Source organism: Equus przewalskii, chromosome 4 (assembly GCF_037783145.1).
Source record: "Equus przewalskii isolate Varuska chromosome 4, EquPr2, whole genome shotgun sequence".
In the NCBI taxonomy this organism is placed as follows: Eukaryota; Metazoa; Chordata; class Mammalia; order Perissodactyla; family Equidae; genus Equus; species Equus przewalskii.
In genome coordinates, this window is record NC_091834.1 from 17,625,260 (window position 1) to 17,648,298 (window position 23,039).

The 23,039-nt window shown below is 48.6% G+C and overlaps 1 protein-coding gene across 20 annotated transcripts in view; it reads right to left on the reverse strand.

Annotated features, from left to right (window-relative positions):
* The window catches only part of TNS3 (tensin 3), a 260,512-nt gene that overhangs the window by 205,615 nt on the left and 31,858 nt on the right, over window positions 1–23,039 (reverse strand). For 7 of the 20 annotated variants that reach the window (XM_070615538.1, XM_070615541.1, XM_070615558.1 and 4 more), the window contains exon 2: window positions 6,170–6,281. The exons of 2 other annotated variants lie outside the window; for them this stretch is intronic. Coding sequence is in view for 1 of the 18 variants with exons in the window: in XM_070615535.1 (XP_070471636.1) it covers window positions 6,170–6,281; window positions 15,544–15,621 (190 nt within the window). In the remaining 17 variants the exon portion in view is untranslated. Of the gene's footprint in view, window positions 1–6,169; window positions 6,282–6,432; window positions 6,552–15,543; window positions 16,066–17,841; window positions 17,925–18,043; window positions 18,164–23,039 lie in introns of those variants that run through there. 11 more of the 20 variants (XM_070615534.1, XM_070615539.1, XM_070615542.1 and 8 more) reach the window with 11 other exon arrangements.

Genomic DNA, 23,039 nt, shown 5'->3' on the forward strand with positions numbered 1-23,039 from the left:
GTTACTCACAATGACCCTAAAAGAAAGTTCAAGCACAGGGAGACAAATTGGGAATGCTGGCAACCTGTCTCCATAGTCCATGCTCCCCTCTACCATACCCTGTTGCTTCTCCGAAAATGAGCCAAAGAAAGGGCCCTTCTACCAAGACCTCACAGAGCCGGTGCATGTGATTACTTAGATAATACACTCAACAGGCACGCCTTATTGTCTATAGGGGGCACATACACAGGCTTAACACACAAATGCATATGACATGTATTTAAATTACAAGGAGACGAAACTAATAAATGGTCTCTTTTTATGGTCTCTATGTTTACTGACATTTACTGACAAAAGGAAGCAATCCTGGAGATTAATTACTCAACATGCAAATTGTAAAGATCATCAGACTGAGAACCAGGGAAGAGATGCAGCCCATCCAGGGCCATAGCTTCCTCTGGAGGAGCCAGTCCCTGACTCTGCCAGGCTCCCAGCTCCAGTCTGTGAGCGGCATCCCCACCTCCTGCCCCTGCCCGTCTACAGGCATGTCCGCGCGGAAGGGGAGAGGCCAGCTCCTCAGAATGCTGACAAGAACAACAGCTAAAATGACTCCCTTTGAAGATACCCAACGACAACAACAGCAACACACATAAAAACCTAACTCTAATGTTTTTATGCCGCTTAGACTGGTCTCTTGCAAAGGCATCTTTCCCCTGACAGGCACGGGCTGTGCCAATTCTAGAGTTGCATCTGGAGCCGATCTAGCGATCCCTGAAAACAAAACCATCAAATCTTGGAAGACATGCCCCCGCTGCGCTGTTTTGCTCCAGGACCTCCAGCAAGTCCCTCTTCTGATCCCAGCACTCACCCTACAAGGGCTGCTGGCCAGCAATGTAGGACAACCCACTATCAACAAGGAAACCTGAAAGGAAAGGTGTCATTGCAAATCCTAAGGGCAAAACCCATGCAGAGAATACAACTCTTCTCCTACGGGTAAGTCTCAGCTGGGGAGAAACTTGTGCCTGGGGAAGGGGCTTACCTGGAGGGCCCTTGCCCTCTCCACGAAGGCAGATGTTTTGAAACACACGAAGCTAACCAACAGTTAAGACACCCTTCTCTCTTGGGGCTGGCCCCGTGGCCGAGTGGTTAAGTTCGCGCGCTCCGCTGCAAGCGGCCCAGTGTTTCGTTGGTTCGAATCCTGGGCGCGGACATGGCACTGCTCATCAAGCCACGCTGAGGCAGCGTCCCACATGCCACAACTAGAAGGACCCACAACCAAGAATATACAACTATGTACTGGGGGGCTTTGGGGAGAAAAAGGAAAAAATAAAATCTTTAAAAAAAAAAAAAAAAAACACCCTTCTCTCAGTGGGGACAGCAAGAGGAGCAGGGTGCCCAGGAGAAGGTGGCTCAGAACGAGAGCAGACCTCCAAGCCAAAGAGTCAAATCCAGGTTAGGAAGGAGGGAAGGCAAGGCACAGGGTGGCCAACGGAGAAGGGCCCAGCTCAGGAGGTGGCCACGAGCACAGAGCAAAGGTAGGCTGGGGAGCAGAGGCTGTGCTCTGTCGTCCACACTGTCCACATAGTCAGCTCCTAGTGACAGATCTGGGTCCCCAGGCATCAGTGCGGACAGGACACCTGCCCCTCCCCAGGCAAAGGCGGCGATGCCAGGATCCCTTCTCCTCCCCAGCCCACTTCCTCACAGGCACCCAGGACCTCGTCGGTGGAGATGGTGGCAGGTAATTAGTGAGCTAAGAGCACTTGGTCCCAACCCCCTCTGCAAGCCCAGGGTGTCTGACCGGGCGTGCTGAGCAGCATTCAGACCCAGATCTGGCTGGCTCTTGGCTTCTGACAGGGGTGTAATGTAGCCACATAAGTAATTTCAAATTAATTTTATTAATAGATTTCATTTGACCCAATATATCTGATATATTATCATTCAACATGTAATCATTGTTAAAACAATTGTTAATGAGATATTTTACATCATTTTGTCACATTATGACTGCCGAACCCAGTGTGCTCTGCACGTCCAGCACATCCAGCGTGGACCAGCCATGTGTCACATGCCCGAGAGCCACCATGTGCGGCTGGTGGCCATGGTTGGACAGCACAGCTGCAGAACTTAGAGTCTTAACCACTACATCAGAGAAGTCACTTCGAAAGAAATCTCAGAAAAATACTGATAATAATTGCAATTTACGGCATATCTGTTCCATGCTAGGCACTCTGCTAAAATCTTACAAAATTTATCATGTTTTGTCCTCACAAACTGCATGCTGAGCATTCCTGGCATCTCAGCTGTGCTTTTGTAAGAAGGAAAGGTTTACAACTCTCCCTAAGTTTTGAGCAGAGGGAGAGATCTACAAACTTTGGAGTTGTTTCTGCTTCTATATGGAATTTCCAGATTTCTCTGCAGGGGTTCGGTATACATATTTTAAGTCTCTTTGTCATTAAAATCCAGGTCAGTAAAATTCCTGTCGGTTTGGTTTCTCCCATGCCGTATGATTTCTGAGACCCTTGATTCACCCTCAACTATCCACAGAGCACTCCTCGCTAGACCGTCAAAAAAAGAACTAGGAAGGAAAAAGACAAGCCACGAGTCCAGAGAGCAGAGGAGGGCGGGGTCTGCCTGTAAATGCACCTTGTGAGCAGTCACGGTCCATGATGCAGCAAGCATCCTCTTAGCGCCTGGCCCTGCTCTGCAGATGGACGGGAACTGATATCACACCACCTCACCTGCACCTAGCATCTCCGCTCATACACCCTACTGTCCTGAAGCAGATGATGGCATCTTTAAGAGACTGTTGCGATCACCCTGGAACAGCTTCATGGCATCTCGCACGCACACTGATTTAATTTTTTTAAATGTCTAAAAGATTCCTGGCACATAGAGGCCTTTACATTTCAAAAAAGGAAAAGAGTAACTATCGTTTAACAGAATTATTAAGTAATGTACATAAAAATGATAACCTATTGGGTAATCTCACAACATGTTTTTCACTTCCATCCTACAAGGAGTTCTATAAAATCTTTTTCCGTGTAGAAGACAGCAGACATAGTGATGTAGCTTGCCTCTACAAAACATCTATCTAGAAACATCTACAGATATGTCGCTAACATAGTGATATAGGCAAGTCCCCAACCCTAACTCATACGTGCCCGAGGGACAACACTCCCCCCCACTATGAACCCACCCTGTGCTCTTCACGAGAGGAGCACAGCCGTCTCCCAGAATCAGAATGCATTGCTTCCAACAGCACCTACCACTGCGCCTTCCTTCCCATGCTGCCTACCACCATGCCCTGGAATCCATCTCAGGGACCTGAGTGTGCAGGTGCTCCCTGACTTTCCTCCAGCACATGGGCCTCATCCTTTACGTGGACCTGCTCCTGGGGACTTCTCCCGAGCCCACATCCAGGCAGCTGCTTCCTCCAGCCGCGGACGGGACAGTCTGTATAGCTTTCCCAAGCCTGCCCAGGAGGTGGCCTCCACCAGAGTGCTCTCAGCTAAAAGCAGCCATGTGCTCCAGGGAAGCACATGCCACCACCTGGCCACAAGGACAGGCCCCAGCTCCACAAGGACAGTCCATACATGTCCTCGCAATTGGAGGGCTCAAAGCAGAAGAACGTGGCCTTAGGAGATGACATCAGGAGAGGCAAGGAGTGAACGAGGAATGTGGGCACACCTGCTAGTGCGTATACACGCTGAGAAGGTGAGCGTGAGAGAAAAGCCACTGCCGGAGGACTTGCAGCCAGCAAACACGGGGCTGCTCCTCCCCCGGAAGAGCTGAACCAACACCCTCTGAACAGGCTGGCACATGAGGGCGCAATGCCGCACCGCTTGCCAGCACAAAGGAGTGATCTGATGGGCAAGTCGGGGTGGCCCTGTACCTGTCATCTTGGCACGGTTGGATGAGCACGTCTCAGGCATATCTCGCTGGCTCTGTCTCTCCACCATCAAGCCAGTATCTTCATATCCATTTTATGGTTGAGAAGAAGGATGCTCCTAAAAGCCATGTCTAAGGATACCCAGGGGATCTGGTGGCAGAACCAGGACCTGAGCCCAACTCCTGATCTCTCTCTACTGCCAATGTTCCCTCCAACCATCCAGCCACCATGGCCAAATGCCAGGCACGACACAGGGCTGGGTGCATCGGTGCCACATCATGGTGGCCCTGCCTTCCTACCCTGCACGAGGAGGCGGTGGCAGTGTGTCCTGCTGGATGGAAATGACATGTGGAGGATGACCATGCTTGAGAAGAGAAGCCACCTATAGGATAGCTGTTAATGAATGATTTTCTTCAAGGGAAAAAGTGAGTGGGTCAAAAAAGTCTTCTCCACGGGCCTAGAATGTATCTCACCCGTGAGATAGAACAGTACCGCACCGGGATTCCTGGAGGGGTGTTAGCCAAACAAGACACGAGATGGCGCTGCGTGAGGCCAGCTGACTGCTGCCCCTCTGCACAGCCATGTGGCCCAGGGTCCTCTGGGGACAGCATGTGGCAGGATCCTGAGATCCAGCTCCCCAAATTGGAACTCTAGGGAGTTCTCAGAGAAGGTGGGAAATGGCTGATACCCACCCAAGCCGACCAATGGGCTGTGAGGGGCCATTTACAAATACGGGCTTTAGAACATTCTGGACCATACAGATGTCATGCCAGTTTGCTCAGGGTAGATTTTAAACACCCTGTTCTCCACCCTGGAGGTGGACCTAAATGAATTCCACAGACGAATGTCCACACAGCCCTGGGGAAGCCGCAGCATCACCCCAGTGCAGTCAAGGAAAGTCAAGCTCCAGGTCACAAGGAACGAGATCAACACCCCAGGGGACACACCCACGAGGCCACCCTCCTCTGAATTTTTGCGCATGTGTGTGTCTGCATGTGTGTGTTTGCACGTGCGTGTTTACATGTGCATGTCTGTGTGTGTATGTGCTGGTGGGTAGGAGAAGGCCTAGCCGTGGTCCACGCCCAGGGCACACACCCATAGTGACTTCTCCATCCCAGGGCCACAGCTCCTCCAGTCTAGGTGAAGGGGAGCTCCCAGGTCCCATCACATAGGCTGCCTCCAGGGAGGTGAGAGGGACCCACGCACTCAGAGAACAGGTAACGGCCTCAAGGTGCATCTGAAATAGAGACACCCAGGGGGGCAGTGAGGAAGGAGACTTCTGGCAGAGGCCCACACAAGGCAGCAGCAAGGGAAGGAGTGGCCAGAGCTGATGACATGCTGATGGCTCCCAGAGCATCGTCAGCACTGACTGCGAAAGGGCCCTTCCCAGGAGGGGGCCACACCAGATTCCCGCCCACTCGCAGGCTCTTTACCTCTGAAAGACACCCTGAGGTTCCCGGTCACATCCTCACCCCACTGAAGTCCAACCAACGTAAGTCTCGCCCTCACGGCCCTACCCCAAAGCAGCCATCAGGGACCAAGTGCCAGGGGGTCTACAGGGAGAAAGGGGAGCCAAGAGGTAGTCCCAACACAAGAGGAGCCCACCGGTGAGACTCTGCACTGAGAATGTTCCATGGAGAAAATCCCAAATCCATCAATGACAAGATGCCAAAGAGCAGCCCAAGCATTCTCCAGAGGCCCCATCCCCCAACTCTCCTCTGCTCCATGATGTGGACCCACAACCCCCAGTCCTGATTCTAGGGGTTCAAGGAAAACAAGAGATGTCATCCTCACTTGTCCACTATACAGACTTATTAACGTTCGAACACAAAACATAGCAAGGTGCCCTGATTAGCCAGTGCTTAGGCATCAGATAGCGAAGGGGTGGATCTCTTACTGATGGGAGCAATGTCTGACAGGCTGAGGGGAACACAACGCAGTGAGCTCTGACTTGAGCAAAACAATCTTGTTTATAAAGTCCGGTAAGAGACCAGAAAGTACAACTGAACAGCCAAGTTACTGACGCGACAGAACGGACACGAACCGCCAAGAACTACTCATTGCTGTCCCCCCTCCCTCAGGCACAGCTATGCTCTTCCTGGACAAATGTCCTCGTGAGCACATATCTGTGTAAATACGGCCAGCCCCTGCCCCGCGAGGGTCGGGGGTAAACACAGAGTAAGAAGGGGAATTCCAGGATTTAACTTCGGAAACTCCCAAAAGCAGGTTTTCATTTTGGTTTTTGTTTGTTTGTTTGCCTTGCTTCGGTTTAATCAGCGAGAGCGACAAACACAGACTCACCTCGGCATGAACTCCCTTGACCGTCAATAATTTGTTTGCAAACTCCACAGACTTTGGCTTTTTTGAAGGCCTTGTTCTTAAAACTGTGCAGACTCGAAGCTAATTCTTCTGGCTGAAAAAGTACAGGGAGAAACTGTCAGCGCTACGATTCATGGCTCATTTGCTTTCCCTTCTCCCTTTCAGGAGATAATAAATCTAGCAGAGTTTGTGAAGAGCTAAAATAGGAACTTTAACCAAGCAAACAGAGAAGAACAAGAGGCCACCGTGCCAACGCTGGGATTCCCGAGGGGCGCCTGGATACCCTGTCAGCATTCCCGATGCCAGAGTCCCAGATGGAAGCTCAGACTCGCCCGGCTTGTAAATCCCCTGGGCAGAGCGCATCAGGAGCGCTACACGAATCAACGTTGCTCATGTATTGGCTTCCAGAGTGGAGGCTCACGACCGCCTACTTCTGTGACAAAGTAATCCACACGCATTCCCAGAGTCTTAACACTTTTCCCTCAGGAAGAAATGATTAGCGAACAGCCCGACTATGCTCAGAGGAAGCTGACTGACGGATTCTCCCGGCCCCTCAGGGCCTCTGAGCCGATGTGCACCTCTGCAGAAGGAGAAGCAGTCAAAAGCCCCATGTAATAAGATACGTGGTTCCTCCTTAAACCTAGTATAGCATCGAATCCATCACACACACTGGCAGGAAATGAACCACTCACCCACCAAATTCATGTTTGCAGTGTCAAGCTGTACCTGATAATCTTATAAAAATTCAATTTGCCTTAGAAACCAAATACCAATCATTATACCCCTTTGCTGATATGGGACAGTGTATTTTATCAGTAACTGATAGCCACATGGACTCACTGGGGCCATTACTCACCATCAGAATAGCTAAAATTCACTGAGAAGATAAAATGTTATCAAGAATGTGAAACAAATGGTACGACTTCTTTGGAAAACAGTTTGACAAGTTCTTGTAAATATTTTTACTTCTATATCAATCCTATGACTCAGCAATTCCACTCCTATGGACACTAAAAAGAAATAAATGCATATGTCCACAAAAGACTGGCGCAAGAATGGTCATAGACACCTTATTTAAAAGTGCCCAAAACAAGAAATAACCCAAATGTTCATCAAAAGGAGAATGGAAAAACGAACCATGGTATATTCACACAGTGAAATACTGAGTATACACAAGAGCAAGCTACTAATACACATAACATCGTGGGTGAACATCAAAAGCATTATTATGTTGAGTGACAGAGTCAGACACAAAAGCACACGGTGAATGATTCTATTTATAGGATGTTCATGAACAGGCAAATGAATCTATCTAGTTTCTCAGAGGCAGGAAAAAATGAAGTGAGCTCTACGATTGCCCCAGATTCCAGTAACCAAGAAAGTTTCCACGATGCAGAGAAGGGAGAAAGAGCCAGTGTACAACCTGAGTGGAGAGAAGCAGCTAGCAGTTCAGGCAGAACAACGCAGCATGAATTCACGAGCCAGAGTACCAGTGAACAGAGAGCTGCATAGAATTCTTAAGATCTGCAGAAGGTCCCTCCTAAGTATTCAGCCAAGTATTGACGAGCACATGCACGTGTGTATGTGTGTGTGCGCACACATGCACGCATGAGGGAGCTACCCAAGGCTGGGGAAAGAATTGCCAGAAAGGATTAGAGGAAATAGTGCTCAACACTCACAAAGAGGTAAGAACAGTGGCTGTTCCCACAGCCAGATCAGAAAACCACAAGATTCAGGAATTATTGCACAGAAAACACAGAAGGATCTTGCTTTGACTGTGGGGAATGACTAACTCTAGACTGAGGACTGCTCTTGTTCTGCCTATCATATCCAAAAAGCAGGACCCAAAAGGATCAAACTATAGTCATGGACCACATAACAACATTTTAGTCAAACAAAGACCACGTACACAAGAGCAGCTCCAGAAGATTACTACCATAAAACCCAGGTGTGTGGTAGGCTTTACCATCTAGCTTTGTGTAAGTGCACTCTAGATAACTGCATAATGATGAAATTACCTAATGACACATCTCTCAGAATGTATCCCCAATGTTAAATGATGCATGACTATATCTCCAAGTAATTTACTGCATTCCAGAACAACACTCAAGAATATCTGTAGAAATAAAAAAAAAGATCCAGCATCCAATAAAATAAAATTCATAATGTCTGGTGTCCAATAAAAAAATTATCTGGTATCTAGCCACCACTATAGAAAACAGTATGGAGATTTCTCAAAAAACTAAAATAGAACATCCATATGATCCAGCTATTCCACTACTGAGTATTTATCCAAAGAATGTGAAATCAACAATACAAAAAGATTGATGTACCCCTATGTTCATCACAGCATTATTCATAATAGCCAAGATGTGGAAGCAACACAAATGCCCATCAACAGATGACTGGCTAAAGAAGATGTGGTTTACATATATATAATGAAATACTACTCGGCCATAAAAAAGACAAAATTGTGCCATCTGCACAACATGGATTGACTTTGAGGGTATTACACTAAGCAAAATAAGTCAGACAGAGAAAGACAAATATCATATGATTTCACTCATATGTGGAAGGTAAACATACAGACAAGGAGAACAGATTAGTGGTTACCAGAGGAAAAGGGGGTGGGGATTGGGCGAAATGGATAAAGGGGCTCATGTGTACAGTGACGGATTAAAAACTAGACTATTGGTGGTGAACATAATTCAGTCTATACAGAAACTGAAATATAGTAATGTACACCTGAAATTTACACAATGTTAAAACCCAGTATGACCTCAATAAAATTAAAAATATATACATATATGTTCCACATGTTCAAAAACTTAAGTACAGTCTTCGAAGGCATAAAAAGATACAAATCAAACATCTAAAGAAGAAAATGTAAAAATCAGAGGTCTCTGAAAAATATGCTGGATGGGATTATTGGCAGATCAGAACTGTAGAGGAACAGATTAGTGAATTTGAAGACATCACAGTAGAAACTTCCCAAAATAAAGCACAGAAAAGGAGACAACCTAACTAAATAAATAAATAGATAAACAAACAGAGCCTCAGTGAGCTGTGGAACAGCTTTAAGCAGCCTAACACATGTGTAACTGGAGTCTCAGCGGGGGAGGGGGGACACAGGTTGGAAGAAATAATGGGTGAAACTTTTCCAAAATATGAGGCAAACTATAAACCCATAGATCCAAGTAACTCAACAAATCTCAAGTACAAGAAATGAGACAGCAACTACACCAAGGCACATACCAAACTGCTCAAATCCAGCAATAAAGAGAAAATCATAAAAGCACCCAGAGGGAAGAAAAAAGATACATTACATACAAGGGACCAACCATTAGCACAACAGCAGATTTCTCACATAAAAAAAAAAAAAAGCAAGTGAGAAAATAGTGGAACAACATAAAGTACTGAGAGAAATCTCCCAATCTAGAATTCTATACCCAGCAAAAATATCTTTCAAAAATGAAAGTGACTTAGAAAACTCTTAAGACATACAAAAGCTGAAAGCTGAAATAATTTATCACCAGCTGACACATACTACAAGACACGTTAAAGATAGTCTGGGCACAAAGAAAATGGTGTCAGATGGAAGTAATGGCTTTACACAAAAGAATGAAGAGCACCAGAAATGGCAATTACATGGATGAATATATAAGATTTTTTTCTTATTATTTGAAACTCACTAAAAGATAATTAACTGTTTAAACAAAAACTAATAATGATGTAATATGAGGTTTAACATATGTAAAAGTCATTTTTACGATAAGATAGTACAAAGTTCAGGAAAGGAGAAATGGAAGGATGCTATTGTAAGGCTCTCATAACACTCATGAAGTGGTAGACTGTCACTTGAAGACAGACTGTGATAAGCTAAAGATAACCCTATAGCAACTGCTGAAATAATAAGTTAAAGGTAATAATCCAACAAAGGAGATAAAACAAAATTACTTAAAAAGTTCAATTAATCTAAAAATGGTGAAAAAAGAGAAAAGAAGAACGAAGAATAGGTGAGAGAAATAGAAAACAAGTAGCAAGATGACAGATTTAAACCATACTGATAATCACATTAATGTAAATACCTTAAATACCTTAATAAAAAGGCAGGAATTCTCAGATGATATATTTTTTACAGGAAAAGGACAGAAAAAATATATAATGATGACATTAATCAAATGAAAGCTGAAATGGCTATATTAATATCAGACAAGGTAGATTCCAGATTAAAGAATATTACCAATGATATAGAAAGGCATGTGACAACGACAAAAGGGTAAATGCACCCAGAGAAGAGACAGTCCTAACATGTATGCACCTAATAACAAAACTCAAAATACATGAAGCAAAAACTGATAGAATGGCAAAGAGAAATAAGGCAAATGTAGAAATATAGTCAGAAATTTCATTACCCCTTGTTATAGACTGAATTATGTCCCCATAAAATTCACAGCTTGAAGCCCTAACCCCAGATGCGGCTGTTGGAGACAGGGCCTTTAAAGAGCTGATGAAGGTAAAATGGGGTCACTACAGTGGGCCCTAATCCAACAGGACTAGTGTCCTTAAAAGAAGAAGAAGAGACACGAGGGAGGCTCGCACACAGAGAAAAGTCTAGGTGAGGACACAGTGAGAAGGCGGCCATCTATAAACCAAGGAAAGAGGCCTCAGGAAAATCCAAACCTGTCAAGACCTTGATCTTGGACTCCATGCCTCCAGAACTGTAAGAAAATAAATTTCTGTTGTTTAAGCCCCCAGTCTGTGGTATTTTGTTATGGCAGCCCTAGAAAACTAATATACCCTTCCTCAGTAATTAACAATTATTTTTCTATCAATAATAATAATTGATAACTATTGCAGAAAATAAACAAGGATACATAACATTTGAACAACGGTATCAAACAACTTGATCTAATTGACATTTACAGAACATTTGACCCAACAGCAGCAGAATACACATTCTTTTCCAATGCATATGGAACGTTTACCAAGGTAGACAATATTCTGGGATATAAAACAAGTCTAAAATGTAAAAGCATTCAAGTCATACTAAATGTGTTTTCTGACCACAATGGGGTTAAATTAGAAATCAGAAACAGAAAGATCTCTGTAAATTCCCCCAAATATTTGGAAACTAAAGAACACAATTCTAAGGAGCCCATGGAATAATACTTGATGGGAAACAGGGTTTATCCCAGGAGTGCACAGTTGCTTTAATGTTTAAATATCAATCAACAAACTAAAAAAGAAACCTGCACCATCTTTCAATCATCGCAAAAAAAGAAGAAAAAAAAAAACAGACAAAATCCAACATCAATTTCCTGATAAAAACCCTCAGTCAGATAGGAATAGAAAGGGACTTCCTCAACTTGATGAAATTATCTAAGTAAAACCTACAGCAAACATCATACTTAATGATAAAAGACTGAAGGGTTTCTCTTTAAGTTCTGAAACAAGGCAAGGATGTCTGCAATCAGCACTTCTATTTAACTTTGTCCTAGAGGTTCTAATCAGTGTAATCAGGCAAGAAAAATAAGTAAAAGGTATCCAATTTGGAAAAGGAGGAAGAAAACTATCTTTAGTCACTGATGACACCATTGTCTATGTAGAGAAATGTGATGAAATCTACAAAAGAGCTCTAGAACTAACGAGTTCAGCAAAGTTGACAGGAGATCAATGAATGTACAAACTGATTGTATTTCTACATAGTAGCAATGAACATTCAGAAATTGGAATTCAAAAAACATCACCCTATACAGTAGCGTCAAAAACACTAAACACTTCGAGATAAATCTGACAAAAGATGTGAAAGACCTATAAACTAAAGCTATAAAACACTGCAGAAAGAAATTAAAGAAGATTTAAACAGATGGAGAGATATACCATGGCCATGGATCAGAAGACTCAATATGATTAAGAGGCAACTCTTCCCATATAATCTACAGATTCAACACAGTCTCAATCAAAATCCCCGGAGGGACTTTTTTTCAGTTGGCAAACTGATTCTAAAATTCATATTTAAATGCAAAGCACCTAGAATTGCCAAAACAACTTTGAAGACTGCACATATGAAGTGTACCATTTGACAAGTTCTCCATTATATTTTGAAAACATGTCTTCAGTGTAAAAACTAAACTGAGTTTCAACCAAAGTGTACCCTTGGGATTCTATATAACTAACAAATATGAGATGTTGAACAAACACTTTGAATCCTAATTTTCAACAAAGCACATGCTCCCCTGAGATCAATCAAAGTGCAAATACTCAGCACACAGTCCGCAACCTTTACTCCTTGACCTATGGCAAACCTAACTAATCAATCATGGCTATCATCCCCAGCTGGCCTTACAAGCCTTCTTAGTGGAGAACTCCGCAAGCCACTACCAATGGACTGGAACTGGCAGAGGCTGATGCCAAAGTGCCATTCCAACTTTAAAGCACACTTTGGCCACCCCATCTTTCCCATGCAATTCAAGCTGCCTGGAACGCTGGCAACTTTGAGTTTCCTAGCACGACCATTTCTAGTCCCACCCTCCCCTAAGTCCTTCCTGACCACTTTGAGTTCCTCAATAGTCCTAGAGCAGTCTTGTCACTTAAACCCCTATCTCCTGGTGTTTTTGTTGATGTCAGCATGCCTATCAAAAGAGGGAAAGTGTCCTGCACCAAGCAGAAGCTTCGCACCAGTTCTGCCACCTGCAGTACAAGCTCTGTGATCCGGGGGCAAGTCACAACCTCTCTCCAAGGGAAAGGATACTCTCCCCTCCATGCCTATTAGCAGAGCTACTGTGCCTGACCAAATGCTATACCAGGTACCAGCTGTGAACACTGGCAGTTTATGGGGATCGCCTGGGCAGAGTTTTTTAAAAAGCCCCACCTAAGCTCTACTGCAGACCAATTAAAACAGACTATCTGGAGGTGGGGTCAGAATATGAATGTTTTCAAAGTTCCTCAGGTGATTCTAATCTGCAGCTGGGACTGAGAGCCACTACTACAATGACTATGCTATAAGGATCTACTCTATGTACATGGAAGGCACTGTTACTAGGTGCTTGTTCATACATTCGTTTCTGGTTTTCTCAAGAGCCTGTATACTTTTTGATAGCAGGGGTCTTGTATTTAATGCCTGCAAAGGAGGGACGACGGCGCTGCCATCCCAAAGTTCACAACATTGGCAGGGCCCTTCTGTGCCGTAACCATGACCATCACTCTTCTCCAAATGGACGGTAGGATGCAAGACCACGCAGCCAACAGATGAGGGATACGGGCTCAGACCAGCCTCCACCCCAGTCTCATGCTCAGACAGGAGTAGGCATTCAAGCATCTCACAAACACAGCCCTCTGTCACGATCTCCCTGCTGGCACACACTTTTTTTTCATATTTCAGTTATCTGTTTATACGTCTTCTCTCCTGTGCTCGACTGCAGTTTCCTCCGAGGCCCTGCACAGTGCCTGGCAGACAGTGCACGGGGGACCCTCAATTAATATTTGTTGACTGAATGAATTGGCCGTAGTCTGTGGGCCAGTGGGGGATACTGTAACCTTTTATTCCTTACAAACACCTTTATTCCAACCAGGGAGAAAGAGGCACTGTATTCCTGTGGTTTTCTTGCCAGCAGGGCCACAGCTAGAAGGCTGTAGGAAGGAAACAGCAGAGGTGCTGTTGGGAGGCTCGAGCCATTTCAGTGGCTGGATCCCTGAGGAATTCATTTCAGATAGTGTAATAACAGCTGCTCACGCTCCATCTGTACATAACATCTCCATTGTGAAATGAGCCTAGACGGGATTAGACGGCCTTTGTTTTCACCTGATACCGTGCTTTCCCTTCTCCCACAGAGGTGGGGCCCATGACTGTGCGGGGGAGGGGGAGCCCGCAATGCTGAAGCATTTAGCAGGCTCAGTTCAGGAATCTAAATTGCATTTAATTGTTAGGAACAGACAGTTGGAAGGGTAGGGAGCGAGGCTGCCCTTCCATGAGGACTCCCCGAGGGGTGCACGGTAATTAGTGCTGGTCTTGATCGTGAAGTCTCTTTTTTAGAAAGAAAAATCTCTGCAAAATTGAGCAAGGAAGTGCTCCACATGAGTGCAGAAGGGGAACCCTCTGCTCTGCAGAAATGCAGAAATGCAGAACAGCAGCCCTCTCTGCTGGGTTCTCCCAGCTAACGCTGTGGCTAGGCTAACCCTGCGGCAGCAACAGTTACCCACACAAAGGTGAAACCAGAAGTATCCAAGCTATATTTTCCTCTCAGGAAAGAGGACTTAGGCATGCATTTTGGTATCTGAGAAGCCTTCAGAAGCATTCTAGGGAGGCATACGCTGAGCAAAAACACAAATCAACTTTTGACTCTGAAGTTAAACGCCCACAAAATGTCCCACATGGACAAAGTGGACCTCAAACCTCCCTGGATATCCTGCCCTGGACGTTTCCACCCACCACCACCACAGGACCCAGGACACAGGGGCGCCCTCCTCACACCACACATTGTCCCTAGGCTTCTCAGCAATAGTGTTTGACTGTTAAACTGAAAAAAGAAACGCAGCACAACTCAAACTGATGTCAAGTAGCTGACATTTTGATGACTTCTCACTCCTCAGAACCTTATAAAAGTTTCCAGGAAAACGAATGCAATAAATGCCTGATTATTAGACTCAAAAAAGAAACGGCTAAACCTAGAGGGGAGCTGCCTCCGGAATCTGCTCTGCTCAATTCAAACGCTGTGGAGGACGGTGCCATAGACCACAGATTGTAATGTGGCCCTGGCCAACCTGTGCTATTGCAACAGGCCAGCGCATCCCAACATCAGCCAGAGCTAAGTGCCCTTTTCCTTTGCAAGAAACGGGAAGGGCAGCGAGTCTCCATAATGGCTAATGTCCTACTTCCATTCCGGGAGACTTGTCTAACGAAACATGTTCAAGAGGCAGTTGGATTAGAAACTTGAGCCTGAACTGAACTGTCTCCCACTACATGTGGGCTCACCGGGGTGCCCGCCTCCCACCAGGAAAGCCCCGCTTTCCTTCTCTGGCCCTCTCCTGCAAGCACACACGGACATGGGCGCACACGCGGACACACGCACGAACGTGCACACGCTCGCACAGAGGACACGCGCACTAATGGACATATGAGCACACACGGACACGCGCACAAAGAGCACGAATAAACTCGCACGTGCACGCGCAGACGATGCACGGGCACACGTATGCTCTTGCACACGCGCGCCCATACAAGGGTACGCGCGCGCACACACAGCGGCACTCGCGCACTGGTCGAAAAGCGCCGACCACCTCTGTTCCAAGCGCCCCCAGCGCCCAGCGCCCCCACGCCCAGGATCCTAGCGGCCTGGATCCGAGAGCCCGCTCACCTGGCGACGGTGCCGGCGAGCCCCGGCCCCGCGCGCGCACCCTCCAGGCGGCCCCGGGGTCAGGGCGCGCAGCCGCATGGCCGCCCCAGGAGCCCGCGGACAGCCCGGCCCGGCCAGGCGAGGACAGCTGCGGCGAGCGCTGACCCCTCCGCGGCGGCGGTGCTGGGCAGGAATGCCTCCGGGGCCTCCGCGTCTGGGAGTCCCAGGAAAAGCTCGACCCTGGGAGGCCCGAAAGGACGCCGCCACCACCTCCAAATCCACCCTGCCGTCAGAAGTCAGATGCCAGGAACAAAAGCCAGGCGAGTGAGCGCACGGTCCCCTGGCGCCCCTCCATCTGACACGAATTAGCCCTCCCTCCCCCGCCGCAGACCGCAGCTCCAGAGAGGAGGCAAAGGCTTCTCAGCCAAACTCAGGGAAAGTGGTGAAGAAACGCCTCCCAGGGCAGGGGTGGGGGCAGGCCTTCCCCGCCATCCGACTGGCTTACGAACGCCTTTGGCTGGGGTGCAGCTTTGCTAGGATTTCAGACCTCTCCAAGAACGCAGACGAGGAGCTTAAAATCAAAATCCATAGGCTCTCTGGCTTTCGGGATCTTAAAATCTTGCGTGTTGTCCAGTAAACCTGTATCTGTGTTGGTCAGTATCACTGGTAATCTACCCTGCTAGCAAACGGTGGGTTTGGAGTGGAAAGAAGGAACCCCCTAATGCGCAAAGATTTTCTTTCCAATTTGATTCTTAACTAAGAAAAACAAAGAACCGCCTTGCTAGAGAGGGCTGAGGGCCAGGTGAGGGTTCCAGCAAGCTCTCCACACCTGGGGGGCTGGGCCCCTGGGCTCCCTTCCTATCCTCACCATCCCCAGTGCCGTCCAGCTCCCTGAAAACCGCCTCTCCTTTTCCTTTCTGGCTTTGCCATTTTAGAAGGAAATTTAAAACCTAGAGTGTGGGAAGTGAAGGGGGCAATGATGGTGGGGGCAGGGTGTCACATGAAGAGCAAGCCGGACACCTGGAAAGTGGAAGGGTCACTTAGCCTGAAGGACAGCCCGGAGGGGAGGGTGGGCATGATCCACAGACAGCACAGCTCTTTTCTAAGGCTTGTCAGACCCCCATGGGACTGAGTTGCCCTGGGCTACCATCACGCAGCAGCAGATAGCTTTCCACCAGGAGAACCTCTGGCATGTTAATTCCTAGGAAGAAGGAAAGGCTGCCTCAATCATGGTCAGCTGAGGCCACCTCCCCCCTTCTGTGGGGTGGAGACCCCTCCACAGGAGCAGATGGTGCTAGGGAGCCTTCCGGCCTCAGGCTGGTTCACTGTGGACCCCGAGCAGCGGGGTGCCTAGTGACCTGACCTGCCTCCGGCCCAGCCCGGGGCAGCTCCACTGACCTGTGATGCACCCACAGCTCAGACCTGAGTTGGTCTAACACTCTGACTTCAGATCTTCAACTCTGCTTGCAACTCCAAATGTCTTAGCATTGGAGAGCAGTCTGGGTGGGCTAGACCAGGGCCTTTATGGTTAACACATGTGCAAATTCCAGCCATCGATTCAAGGGCCTGCATTAACCTCTCAGATTCTGGCACTGAATATCCACCTTTCCGTTTCTGCAGTGGAAGAGCAAAGTGGTTCTTCAACTTCCAACTACAAAAAACCAGGAACACGCCATTGTGGGTTCTGATTCCTCACCTGGCAGACACCCATTCATTCCTGTTTCCCCCAACCCCTCAAATTAGATCATTATTCATCTTTCTCTACATTCATTCATTTTCTAGATTCTTTCATCATTATGCACTTTTTCTATAGCATATTCAGACTTTAGTTTTTGCAGACATCTCTCAGTCCTATTTTTGCATACATCCCTTCCCTCAGTATCACATTCATTTCTGATTCCCTGACATCTAACATGAGACAGAGCACAGAGCAGCGTCTACAGGCTGAGCTAGAAGCACATTATTCTGCTGTTTGGGGGTGTATGGTACAAATACTTTTTCCAGAAGTCAGCTGGATCTGCCACCAGCCTTACCCACAAAACCAGCAGAAGGAATCTGAACCTTAGCAAACAGCAGGTAACCCCCAACATGACAAAGCTCCTTGAACTCGAGGACCAGGCTCCACACTCTATGGAGTCACTTGAAAAGACTGTCAGGAGCACAGGCGCTCCCATGCCCGTGGCTGCCAGACTGCAAGACAAACGGTTGTTTCCATAGGGACACCCTGAATCTCCTGTTACTTAATTAAAAGGTACGTCATTCAGAAAATTCCCGCGCTTTATTACTAGTAATAAATCACATGCACATGATAAGACTCACAGAGGATGACAACAAACAGGGTTGTCACAATACGAGGTGAGAATCAGCAATCAGGACACCGTCTCTCGGCCGAAGTCCACACACTGCTGTGCAAAGGAACTTCCCCAAATGCAAAACAGGGAACCCTGCCGTGACTCCCCACTTTGCCAGCTGGCCACCTCCCCAGCCCCCTTCCCGCTACCCCCCCCCAAAATCTGCTTACACCCCAGGCTCTCCTGCTCTGAGCCCAGGGATTGCTGGGGCCTCCCTCAGGCGTCTTGGCCTCTTCCCATTCTTCTTTCTGACTGAAAACTGCTGCCTTCCTGGGCTCAGCCGAGATCCGCCTCCTGCCTGACCTCTCCGACTGGTTAATCATCCCACACCAGAGCCAACCTCATCCTCGGGCCGATTCTGTAGTGTGGTCATCTGTTTCATGCCTCCAATCTGCAGGTCCTAACCTTTGTCTGGGATTTTCCACAACAAAACAGAGCAGGGGCAATAAATGCTGGGGTGGGAATGAAAAATACCTGCTTTGCTCTGTTTCCATGTGGTCAATGCCAGTTATCGGCAGCCTGTCTCAGACCCCCCTTTCACCCCCTTGGAAGCAAGCTGATGCCTGAGGTTTGGAGGCAGCTCAGTCTGGGGAACCTGCAGGAACCCAGAAGCCAAGGCAGGTGCAAAGCCAACTCTTGAGATACAAACAGTCCCAGCCTCACGGGACTCACCCCGCAACTGTGCTGCCAACTGCCTGGCCTGCCTCTGGTAAAGCGACAATCCTACCTACTTCTTGCTGGCCTGACCACCTACCTCTGGCTTCTGGCTGCACTGAGTCCCTAGGAACAAAGCAAGGTTCTTCCTGATGAGGACAGACTTCAGGGACGTGGGGAGCCAGACTGTGAGGGCAGGCTCCAGCACCAGGCCTCCGGGCTGCATCACGAACCTGGAGCTGGAAACCCAGACTGAACTGGGGACATGAGCCCCACGGTGAGACCGACTCTAACACGGGGTCCAGTTGCTAGGGAGGGCCCGGGTCCGCTCACTGCCCCAGGGCTCTCATCTGACACTGGAGGCTGCTCCCCACACGTCCACTTGCTCCCACACCCTTCCATCCATCTGGAAATGATGAGCAGTCTGTGTCTAGCATTGGAGAAGGTACAGTGAGGAATGACTCAGCTTTACCCCTCATGTGCAAATAGCCACACACAGTGTCACGAGAGGGCACTGAGTCCGCTGGTGGGAGCATCAAGGAAAGAAGGTGACAGGTCGGCTGAGACTAGGAGGGGAGGCAGACATTTCCGAGACAGGAAAAGAGCCGGGGACCAAATCAAGGTGCATAATGCACGGTGTTTTGGTGAACTGAAGCCCAACATGTGTTAGGGACGTGGATGGCAGACAGGCGGAGGCCGTGTGCTAAGAGCAAGTGTGGGGTGGTGAGCACAGTCCTGGGGTAGTGACGAAGAAGAGGGCCTTCCCAGCAAGCCAAGGCTTCACCCCAAGGTCGAGGGCAACCTTTAGCGGTAAGAAGAAAGGAGCCACGTGAACATGTTGTGTCCTGGGGACCCCCTAGCAGCCCAGGGGCGACAGTCTGCACTGCGGGCAGGAGTCAAGACAGAGCACTGACTGAGAGCCTGGAAAAGCTGCTCAACATGAGGCGGGTCTGTGGGGAGAGGAAAGGAGATGGAGGTCGGTTACTCCAGGAGGACTGATCAGGGAGGAATCTACAGTAATAAAAACGGAGCCCCACCTCTCACAGCGGGAGAAGGGGTTACTAACATGGAAAGGGAGAAAATGACAGTAAGCGCCGTACTGTGGAACTGGGATCGGAGATGCTGATATAACTCTTGGTTCCAGCGTAGAGAGACAGATACAGACAGAAATGAAAATAGATGTAAATCTGCATGCACACACACACACACGTATGCATATACACACGTGTGCACACACACATAACATACACAGGCATACAGTATACACGCCCAGCTCTGTCCACAGGGAGCACCTGACACAGAAGCCCCCAACACCAGTGTCACAGCCAGCACCCAGGTCTTGGCTTTGAAACACCCTGTCCCAGTAAAAGAAACCAGGGCTCCCCTGAGACATGGATGATCTCAGATGTGAGTCAGCGATAGTACAAAATGCTCACAGAATGACGGCTGCATCACAGACACTAGAGCCCACCTGAAGAGACGACTTGAACATCAAAATAAATAGTGATAATATTGGATTGTAACTCATTGAATAAAGTAGGAGTCCACGAGTCCTACTGCTAGAATTAAGTAAGTGAACACACTGAGGGTCTGATGAGGAGATGCCCATGTGGTCTCCTGGCGCCTCCCCACCTGGAGGGTCAGGGAGGGGAGGAGCAGGAGATGGGCTCAGAGAGGTAACTCGGGGTGGAGATGTAAGACATGGAAAAGGGTTGAGCCCCCACTTGTCATGGGAACTTGCAGAGGAGAGCTGTAATCTACCATTGTGTCCCTGTCGCTCCTTGAAGATCTTCATAGTCTCAAAGTACAGTCCCTTATTTATTATAAAAGAGAAAAGACTGAGTGTACAATAGCTGGCCATGCCACCTTAATCAAGGGTCAGAGTGACCCTGGCCTTTGATGGAATGCGTCCACCATAAGAATACGGCTCTCCTGCTGGGTGCTCCTGCAGAGGGGCAGACCTGAACCTCATCTTGACCAGGTATCATCAGACCTGAATGAGGGACACAGGTTCCAGAATCTCTGGTGCCTGGGAGCTGCGCTCAGAGGGCCCCTCCGCTTGCTAGCTGCATCCTCGCTGCCAGCCCTGGCGTCTGCAGTGGAGTCAGCAAACTCTTCCGGCAAATGCCTCCTGTCTTCACCCCTCCACCCCATCACGCATAAGATCCGCCACAAGCCAGTAACACTCGTCCATGGCCCTGTGATCCTGAGTAACGGAGTTTCCAGGAGCCACCTAAAGCACTTTGAAAGGTGCTTTGAAAAGCACTTTGCCTCTGATAATGAAAAAGACCCTTCAGTTAAGAAGTTTCCGACACCAGCGAGCTGTTGTCAGCTCTCATCTGCAGCAATCTCTGAGCCTGGCCTTCTCTCCTTGTCCAGAGGCGGGGACGCCGGCCATGCTGGGCGCTGGAGACCCAGGAACCATCTCCAGGGGCTGGTCTCACACATGGGCCTTGCTCAAGCACAGACCTTGGGCAAATCCTCACCCTCCAGGCCCTCCTCCTCCTTTCCCTGCTCAGCCAGCTGGTGCTCCCATCAACCAGTACTTCGTCTCAACACTGAAGAAGCCCCTGTGTCCATCTCGCTGACAGCAGTAGAGTCTGTCCACAAGCATCTTCCCACCTGTCGTCAGACAAAGCCAGGAGGGGGAGACAGGGCACTGGACACAAGGGGAAACCAAGGCCCCAGGGGGTCTTGGATGAGTGGGGACCCCAGAAGATTGGAGACCCAGGGAACTGGCGTGCAGTCCCCTCAGGGGAGTGTCTAGGCACATCGTCTAAGCTGGGGTCATGCCTGGGGACAAGGAGCCCACCCCGCAGGTTCATTTTAAGAATTAAAGGTGCTTTGTGTTTAGTGTTCCGACTCCAGGCTTTGTCCTTCACATCCCTGTATTTCTCACGAAAGTCACAAGAGGTGCTTAAGAAGCCTGTGAGGAACCCACGAGTCCCCTGGCCTCAAGGGAAGTCATTTAGTCCTGCCAACTTAACCAAATGTCTTAATTGGCTACAGAGTTCAAGGTGACACTCTTTCTGAGCTCACAGCCCCCTCCCCACAACGAGTCTTGCCTGAGGCCACAGTGGCAGCCCCCTCCCCAGTGGGGTGGGCACACTGAGGCCTCACACTGTGTGTGTGTCAAGCGTGGTTCTCTTACAGGAACATCTCGTGGCTTTTTTTCAGGAACAAGGTGGCAAATTCTGACATCCTTAGCATGATAATGTTTTATGCCGATGCTAAGAAAACGGTCATTTGTCCTCGTTTCCCCCTCCACTCTCCCCTTTCATGCATTTCCTTCCCCTTGCCTTCACTGGAAAAGTACAGAAAAAGTGCTTTCTCTACAAAATCAACCTCCAATAAGTGCTTTTTTTTCCCCTTCCCTGCTCTAAAACGGCAGCTGTTTCCTTAATGAACTTGCAGGGCAGAGCAGAAAAAATGGGTATGAGAAACAGGCTGCCCCCCAGGCAGTCACAGTCACGTGCCTGCCCTAGCCACTTTCCTCCTCATCTCCTCGCATCCCCAGAGGGAGGAGGAAGGGCCTTCGGTGGGGGGGGTGGGTGGGTTGGGGCAGGAAGGACATCTTAGCTCCTTCACCTGCGCTGGGTGGGGAGGCAGGAGGGCAGAGAGGAAGGGCCGCCCCCTGGGGAGGGGACCCCTGCAAACCACAGTCTCCTGCCCGAGGGGACACCAAGGCCTCCAATCTCCAAAAAGGAAAAAAGCAAACCCCATTCGTTGCCTCTTACACACCATGCTCCTCCCTCCACCCTGGCAGGCACGGAACACACCCTTTGTCAGGGTAAGAACAGACACCCACCCAGGCACTCAGTGTCACCCTCCCCCCGAGGAACACTAGCTGCAGGAAGAGTGGGGACTGAAACAAGAAATACCAGACTAGTAAATGGAAACCAAGTGTCTACGCACGCGCACGCATGCCGCCGCGGCCCAGGGAAGGGCTCTGGAAGCCTGTAGAGGGCGCTCCTCCTCCTTGAGCGTTTCTTGTCTCTCACACTTGAGTCTCACACTCAGAGACCCGCCTGAGGTCACAGAGCTGAGCACCCCGGAGCCCGAGCACCCCAGAGCCCCAGCCCCCAGTGCTCGTGTGCTGTCAGACCTCCGCCTGCTCCTGACAGTGTCCTGGGACTGGACAGGGTGGACAAGCAAGCAGCTGCCCCAGCCCATCCTGGTTAACCTCAGAACACAAGCCAATGGGAAACCAGTCTGTGGCCTTTTGTTTAGCACTGAGAGGAGACGATGTCCAGGGCAGACCCTCCACTCCCCACCAAGCGTCTCTGCACCATCACTTGACTCCAAGCAGAGAGAAACCTGCAGAATTAACTTATAAGCAAAAGCGCAAGACCCACAATTGTAGGACGCATCCCGCTGCTCTTGGCACTGGAGCCCCAAAAACGGAAGGAGCAATGTTCCCTTTCTGGGTGCTGAAGAAAACAGACATATTGTTGGGACTCATCTGGCCTTTTACACTCTTCCCCCAGGATATCAAATTGACATATTTCAAAG